Here is an 8,417-nt window from a genome sequence, read left to right as displayed (position 1 = left end):
TTTCAGACATTTTGCTCTATGTAGCGTTTTCGGGGGCCTGTTTGGGGGGCTTGCTGGTGTTTGCGGGTGAGTTTCGTGGTCTGGGAGCACTGCTGGGACACTCTAATCTTGATTGCATTTGCTTTTCAGGAAATCCGTCGTGCCAACCCCGACTTATGGCCTAGCTACGCAGCGCGTTTGGACCGAAGGCCCAGAAATATTGCAAGTATGAGATTTTGCTTTTGGCCTGTTTGGGGGTGTTATGCTTCTTGGCGGGTGGGTTGCCGGGTCTTGGGGCATTCCTGGGAAGGTCTAATACCGGGTAGAAGTGGTTGGGACAAAATCCAGGCCGATTTTTTTTGGGCTATTTCAGACATTTTGCTCTATGTAGCGTTTTCGGGGGCCTGTTTGGGGGGCTTGCTGGTGTTTGCGGGTGAGTTTCGTGGTCTGGGAGCACTGCTGGGACACTCTAATCTTGATTGCATTTGCTTTTCAGGAAATCCGTCGTGCCAACCCCGACTTATGGCCTAGCTACGCAGCGCGTTTGGACCGAAGGCCCAGAAATATTGCAAGTATGAGATTTTGCTTTTGGCCTGTTTGGGGGTGTTATGCTTCTTGGCGGGTGGGTTGCCGGGTCTTGGGGCATTCCTGGGAAGGTCTAATACCGGGTAGAAGTGGTTGGGACAAAATCCGCGCGGAAAAGCCTTTAGTTTTGGCACTTTTTGTAACTTAGGGTTCGTTAGGGTTAGCCCTAGCAGCAGGATTGCATGTGTATCGGGGTGTTCTAGATTTTTCAAACTGAGTTCTGGGGTCTTAGAGCACTCGTGAGAATGTGTAATTTTGGTTGCAAGTCATTTGAAGAAAATCCATGGTGGGAAAGGGGGGATTTGGCATAGTTAAAGAAAGCCTTTGCCACTATTCTTAACTTAGGGTTCGTTAGGGTTAGCAGTATTTCTATTGCATGTGTTTGAGTGGGGGGGATTTCGAGTCTTGGAGCGATGCTGGCTATGGCTACTTTTGCTTGGTTGCTTGCAAGTGGTTTGAATACAATCCACGGGGGGTAATGGGTAATTAGGGTACTTCGGCCTACTTTTACTTTCAAAGTAAGTTTTGTCTCCAGTTTTCTGCTAGGCCTCGTTTTTTGGGTGGGAGCACTGCTAGGAAGATCTATTTTTGTTCTAAAACACAGTTTACAGTACACCTAGCTTGAGGGGCAAGATCCGCTACATTAATTTGCCCATACTTACTTATCCTTCAAAAGGTGACTCAGAGTACGCACTTTCAAAAACATTGTACTGTCTGTCTACTAGGAAAAACAAATTGTGACTTTTTGCACTCCACAGCCTACATACCTTATATTTATTTATCAGTGGTGTTGTAATATTATATCACTTCCTGTTTTTCGTTGAATAATTACAGGCCGGGTTTCAGTCTCTGCAATGGGGAAAAAAGGATGGAGTCAGGCTTCACAGTAGCGAGCCACAATTCAGCATCAGGCAGGCAGTGGACAGGGTGTCTTCTGGTGACCAACATCGGTGGACGAAGCGTCGGCTGCAATGGAGGAGTGCCGCTAATAGGAGGATTTTTTTTCTGCGGGCAACTTACTTACCACTTCCAACAGGACCACTACAACCACATAGATACAGTATCCCTTGCCTTTTTCTCTGACTGTGACTGCATTTCTTTGCTCTCTCTCGGCTTCTACATTGATCCCTTAACACATCACTTAGTCCACTCCACTATCTGCACCACACATAGTCATTTGTAAGTGCTCCTACGTAATTCGCAAGTCGCAGCACGCCCCAGGCCGTAGAGGACTGGGATGGCCCCAATGATGAAGCATGTCACCAAGGGGCAACCCTGGTGAGTGAGGGGACACCTAGAAAAAAAGCAATTTCTCCTTTTCTATCTACTATACCTTCTGTCAGGTTACGCAGCCCCTAAGCGCCTACCGTACTATGAAACTACATTTCCCATGAGTAGGCGGGAGACTTGCAGACTATTTAGTGAGACTATATGAGAGTACCCTTGTATGTTAGGACATCACTTCACTGATGCCTGTCTTGTCTTCTCTTACAGGTATCCTTTCCCTGCTGACCCTACCTTTACCCATCCCACATTTTTTATTTTAGTTTGTTATTTTTCTCCCTCGCCTAATGCCTCGAACACCCTGTGTTTACACTTCTGGGTGTTGGTGACATTTGGAGGTGGAACCATATTTGCATCGACTGGATCACGGGGAGTAAACGTGACACCTTCCAGACCAACCCCATTGAGTGTTGTTGTGAATGGATTTATAGTGACCAGCAAGGCTCTCGGGTATCTGGCTACAGAGACCTTATGTTGAATATAGTTATCAATAATTCCACACAGGCCCTGTACTGTCGCATTCTTTCTTTCCACAGTTGTCGATGATATATTCTTACTCTGCTTGACAAAGAACCATTGCTAATGTGAAAGAACTTCAACCGAATTAGTAGTTATACTTTACCATTTGTTAGGCTACAATGTGGCACTGCTCTACTGTACTTCTGTCACCTGCTATATTCTCAGTTGTACCGTTGAATTGCTCAGGAGGACAAACCAGATTTCATTTTCTTTTTTTTCATAGGCATGCAACTGCCACTGTGTCACACCACTACTACCACCGCTATGAGGAAATTTTATCCGACCAAGATTGCCAACGTTATTCGGTGTTTCCCGTGGAGCCAGCCCTGGGCCTAGCCCTACTTTCAAACACAAATTACAGGTAAGATAAGCGTTTGGTGGTTTGGGGGTATAATGGAGTATTAGTACGAGAGACGAGAGCCTGAAGGTAGTACTACTAAAGTCCTAGGACTCTTGGATTCACTTCACTTAGTCTGTGAGAGGCACTTAGTGTTGAAAACATTTGGGCATTTACACTTAAAGGAAGAAAATGGAACTAAACTTTCAGGAAAACAGTCAACGTTAAACCCCCACCCACCAGGCAAGCAGTAAAAAACAGGTATGCTCAGATAAAGTTTGAAAAAGTATATTTATATCCCTAACAAAATAATCTCCCGCAAGACCCTCCCTAACCCCAACGATTGTCCTTCAAAAGTCCCCAAAAACCCAACTCCCAATTCCCACCCCCCAAAAGTCTCTAAAAAAGGGGCAAGGGACACTATGGGTGGATGCTGTTCACTTTTTGGGCCAGGGCATCATGCTCCTCGCGGAGCAAGGCGAGCTCCTGCTGAAGGCGGGACACCATCAGGGTGGTGCGGCGCAGGCGTGCCTTCACTGCCTTGCAGGTGCAAGGCCTGTGAGAAGCAGCTGTTGGCCTTGCTGCTCGGCGGTGGCGTTTGCCTTTGGCAGCCCGGCTCAGTCTCGGTGGACCACTGTGCTGGGTCACGGTGGCAGCCGGTGAGGCCACGGAGGACGACGTTGTCGTTGTTGTCGACCGCACACTTTCCACGTCCTCCAGGGCCACCAGCCGCCGATATTCCGCAACAGTGGCCTCGATTCTCCGTTGCCGGGCCGCTCTAGCCAGCTCCTTCCTCCTTGTTCGTTTGGAAGGAGAACCTATATGAAGAAAGAAAGACATAGTCTGTAACCAATGCTCTTTAAGATTAACTCAATCATTCAGCAGAAATGTGTGCTGCAGTACAACTAGCAACTTGCAAGCGCATTACATAACTATTGAGGCCAGTATCTATCTAACCTCACACTTCTTCATCCTTGCTCTAACATTAGTGGGAGTTTAAGGAACAAATTCTATGAGCACTGTGGACTTCCATTGGAGTCGACTATGAAAGTACACCAGTCTTATTCTTCTTCTTGTCTCTTGTTTTGGAAAATTGGTACGTTATTTTCTGCAAGCCGGCATAATGCCAGCGCGGTAAACTTGCACCCGAGAAAAAGAGACGCACGCCATGAGGAGTGACCTAGACTTGCGTTGCCGTTGCGTTACTGTACCCGTCCAGTACATGCAGGTGGTGAATCTCTTACTTTTCTATTACGGGTGGCACTGAGAATACTCTGTTACAACTCAAGGGCTACTGCTTAATTAATTTAACTTTCACCCTACAGTGGAAATGAGTACTAGAAATGGAAAATTGAAGAAGATAAATAATCTGATTATCTATCACTTCACATGGGATGTTTTTGCTTATATATGGGATGACTTTAGGTGCTTTGCTTTTTATTGAGTGACAGGCAGTGATACACCCACACATGAATGACTGAGTACTACTAAACTTATTAAGAGAGGTAGGGAGTGGCCACCATAATAACCGGATCTATGCAGTGCTTGCAATACAAACTACTGCTACTATTTATGGTAGTATTTGGACAAAATTAAAAGTTCTTTTCCTTGCCTTTCCTACACTGGAACGGACGTGCGGGTGCAGTGTTAGTGTTACATGCTCTTCAAAGTTACACTTAGTTCATCCACTGACCGTCTACTCTCTCTAGATCATGGGTACTCACAAACTTTCTCTCAGGGGCTACATTTACAGTGTAGTTTGGGGCCGAGGGCCGCACTGGTGGGGGCGGAGTCAGAGGGGGCGGGGCTAAAGCAAAACGATAACTTGTGACCATGAGGTTGCACACAGGTCCCTGCAGCAGATGCCCTCATCCACTGAGCCACCAGACCCAGCATTTACATACATCTCTCTCCCTCCTGCTGTCCCTCCTGCCCTCCCTCCATCTCTCTCTCCCTCCTGCCCTCCCTCTCCCTCTGTCATCTCACTGTGTGTGTGTCTATCTGTGTCAGCCTTCAGCCCGGGTTGAGACCGCTTCCTCAACGCGCACACACAGACAACAACACCAAAGTACTTAACAGGTCTTTAAAAGACCATTAACATATTATTGAGGCTTTGTTTGTTTTAGCGCCCCTGCTTCTCCACCCTGACAATCACTGCTTGCCCGGCCCCACAGAGCAGAGGCTTAGTTCTATTTCACCTCTTTGTGGCCTTGCATCTCCACTCTGCTCTGTGGGGGCCGGGGGAGCAGTGATTGTCAGAGTGGAGATGCAGGGGCGCTAACAGGTGAAATACAAAAAAGCCTCTGCTCTGTGGGGGCCGGGGGAGCAGTGATTGTCTGCAAGGTCAGCGCACCGCCAACGAAGGCTTGCCGGGCCACCACCGGCCCGCGGGCCGTACTAGGAGTACCCCTGCTCTAGATACACATATGCTATCTAAGAGTCAGATAGTAGCATGATCCAGGTATATGGACACATACAGTTTCTGTGTCACCCACCCAGGCTGTTGTCCTTCCACCCATCATTGCTTCATCATTCACCCAGCCATGCATCTCATATTCTTGCCTTCCCAGCTAGTCTTCAATCTCAATAAGTAAGGAATATATAAGAGCTTACCTCTGGCCGCCACCACCGTCTCAACTCTCACATCCGGCGCCGCCGCCTCCTCCCCTGATGTTGAATTGCCCTCCGCCTCCGTGTCGAGCACCACCACCACACTGGCCCCGCCACCAGATGTTCCACCTACAAAGTACATTTAAGAATCTTAGAATAAAGCACTCACTAGTCACTAGTATTTGGTCTAGGAATGAAGACATGTGAAAACAATGTAATTTGTGACTGTCTACGTTAAAGTTAAAAAAAATGTCCCTTTTTCCAGGGAAGGTTGTCTTGCTGCACTTTTTGGCACAACTGATGAAGGCTGATTTTTTAACACGCACCATTTTTCTCCACACAGACAGAAGATGGACTTCTAACAACAAGATCAAGTTGAAACCAGGTGAGAGCTCGGCTCGACCACAAGAAATGTCTTCAATTAATCGTCAGCACTAACCACTTTTCCATTATCAGTTAAACGTTTAGTTTTATTATGACTTCATTTTAATAAATGTGTTTACTTTTAATAAAGCTTTTAAATTTAAATACAATCTGTGTTTTTTGGTCCTCCAGACTAGAGTGACTGAACGAAAGGTTTTGCAATTTTTGCAAGCATGAGTCCAGATAGAACACTTCAAAAGACATTATGGACAATCCCAGAGGACTGCACTAAGTTGATAGAGCTATTGCTGACTAGAATCATGGGAGTTTCGCCAACCGTGCAATCTTAGTTAGCTACACAGACAGACTAATAAGAATAATCTAGTAATACCACAGGGAGTCATAGTAGAGGCAGGATAAGAATTTAGATACAGTCTACAAGAAGAGCAAAGACAATTTTGAAAAAATTCAAATGAGGAACGCTAGGAAAAATAGGTACTAGTCTAAAATGAAAACTTACTGGGGCCAGCAGAGGAGCCCTCGCCTGCCCGATCCTGGCCCTGTTGATGAACAGCATCCGCCGCCTGCTGCTCCTGTGTCCTCCTCTCGCCCCTGGGGGGAGCTGACGTACAACATGAAAGAAAGAACAGAAAACATGGATGATTGTTGCTTGTCAATGTCAACCAAATCAAACATTTCAAAAGAACAATAACAAAATATTTCCGCGAAATTATATTGATTATGGTTACTTTTTATTTATTTGCGGACCTGTGACTTCGAAAGTCACGTAACTCACTAAACAAAGTACTGAAACGTTCACCTAGGACTGGCAGGCAGCAGTCCGCAGGCAAGACGCAAAGTGACAGACAAACTCCATTGTGATTTCAGTCAGATCAGTGACAACACTAACAGTTGCCTGCTACATTACCAGTCATTTAAATAGTCAAACTATCAATCCACCGCCACTATTTTTCTTATTGTCAGGGTTACAAAGGAAGGGGCAGATTTAAGCCCTTGCGGCTCTTTTGCGCCGTTCTTGCGTGACTTTTGTGACGCAGCAGCTAAACAAAAAAGGGCGCCATGGTGCGGCGTATAATATTATAACAACGTGACGCATTTGGGAGATGCATCCCGTTATAAAGCCCTGCGCCATCAGGGGGCGTTCCGGCGCAAGGGAGGGCATTCCTGCGCTGGAACACATCCTAATAGTGGCTGAGGGAAATCTACAAAATATCAATCAGTCACCTTTAGGACAATGATGCGTCACACAAACCCTGCACCTGCTTGAAGCAGACGTACGGCTTGACCCAGCATTGGGGAGATAGGGTACCCCAGAGCATTGATGGAGCTGCGCCATCGTTGCGACGCAACTCCAGCAGTAAAGCTTCGGTGACGTTTTGGGCCCATGGGGAGCCGCATTGCAAATACGGCGCACCATGTTTGGTGGTGGTAGCGGGCCGCACAATTAATGGCGCATCCCTGCTACTTTGCAGGGATGCGACGGTAATTGCAATTCTGCCCCTTAGGGGCATACTTACTTACGCGTTCTGGCGCATCTCCAGAGATGCGCCAGATCAAATGCGTCACGCAAAACTACCCTTGCGACACGGCAGATGTGCCTCATTTACAATGCGGCGCGCCCTGGCGCAAGGGTAGGCACTTGCGTGACGCATCTCGTCACGTAAGAGCGGCGCATCGCTGGAGTCACGTCGCCAACGCAATGCAACTCCAGTAATGCTCAGGGCCACCCAATACTTTACATGCTGTGTCAGTCCTTTCGCCTGCTTCGAGCAGACATAAGGAATTGAATTGACGTAGCAGCGTCGCAGAAGTGCCTGCGTTAAATCTTGTAGATTTCACGCAGGCAATTTTGCGAGGCGCACAGCCGCTGGACCGCCCACCCTGCGTACTAGGAACGCACCCATTGTGGTGCAGGCCCATGGCTTTATAACGTGACGCATCTCCCTAGATGCGTCATGCTGTAAATGACTTGCAGGGATGCGGCACGTTTACGCCGCTGTTGCGTCACGCAAGGCAACGTAAACGTGGCGCAAGGGGCTTGTAAATGTAATCTGCCCCCTAGTGTCTAGCATTACGCAGTTCTGTTAAGTACACTCATACATAATAGTTACTCAGGCCAATGAGACCACGAAATAGAAAACAAATAAGCATAGTAGCAACCCCACTGAGAAGGAGAGCAGTGCACCTGAAATGCACAGAAGATTTTGAAATATAATTTAACTACAATGTAATCGTCATCAGCGGCATTATTGGCTTGCTCCATGTAAAAAACAAATATTTGCAATACAACAACACAGAGCAGGAGAAAACATCATAGTAGTGAGTGATTAAATGCCAATGGCTACTACTACTCACCAAGCCCGGGGATCTCCAAGCCGAGCTGGTCCAGCAGGTCGCGCTCGCGGTCCAGGAGGTCCGTCCAGCGATGGGTGACCTGGCTGTAGGTGCGCTGGACCCCGTAGAGGTGGGATATGGCCCAGCACACCTTCTCCCACCGCTTCCGGCGCTCCCGCATGTTATAGCCGCCGGCCGCGATCCTGCCGCCTCCCGCGATGGTCCTGGGCAGGCGGCGCTGGACGAAGTAGACCAGCGCGCCCACTTCCTCCGGGCTGAATATCTCCCGGCGCGTCACCTGCTCCCCCCTCGATCTCACGCCTGCTGTCCTGCCACTGGGTCCAGCACTACTCCCCGCCGCCGCTGCGGCCCTCAAGTGCCTGGG

General features: G+C 48.0%; 1 protein-coding gene across 2 annotated transcripts; it reads right to left on the bottom strand.

The window, feature by feature from the left end:
* Nucleotides 1-2,591: 2,591 nt before the first annotated feature.
* LOC147668126 (uncharacterized) lies at nucleotides 2,592-6,304 on the bottom strand. 2 transcript variants are annotated; one of them, XR_015304152.1, is made up of 3 exons: nucleotides 6,198-6,304; nucleotides 5,318-5,443; nucleotides 2,592-3,522 (listed from the first exon to the last, which is right to left on the bottom strand). XR_015304152.1 is itself a non-coding variant. In XM_086948765.1 (2 exons), the coding sequence occupies exons 1-2, from the start codon at nucleotides 5,454-5,456 to the stop codon at nucleotides 3,125-3,127; spliced, it is 537 nt and encodes a 178-aa protein (XP_086804891.1). In that variant the 5' UTR covers nucleotides 5,457-5,480; the 3' UTR covers nucleotides 2,592-3,124. The 2 variants fall into 2 exon arrangements, 1 of the variants encoding a protein (XP_086804891.1); XM_086948765.1 differs by lacking the exon at nucleotides 6,198-6,304 and having other exon boundaries at nucleotides 5,318-5,480.
* Nucleotides 6,305-8,417: the final 2,113 nt, after the last annotated feature.

The sequence above is a fragment of the Lissotriton vulgaris genome, unplaced genomic scaffold, assembly GCF_964263255.1.
Source record: "Lissotriton vulgaris unplaced genomic scaffold, aLisVul1.2 SCAFFOLD_4589, whole genome shotgun sequence".
Classification (NCBI taxonomy): Eukaryota; Metazoa; Chordata; class Amphibia; order Caudata; family Salamandridae; genus Lissotriton; species Lissotriton vulgaris.
This window is presented reverse-complemented; position numbering and strand designations above follow the sequence as displayed.

Coding starts and splice junctions, on each gene's coding strand:
- LOC147668126 (XM_086948765.1), bottom strand. CDS start 5,456: ATGTACTTTGTAGGTGGAACATCTGGTGGCGGGGCCAGTGTGGTGGTG. Junction 3,523..5,317: donor GACGGTGGTGGCGGCCAGAG/GTAAGCTCTTAT, acceptor TTCTTCATATAG/GTTCTCCTTCCAAACGAACA.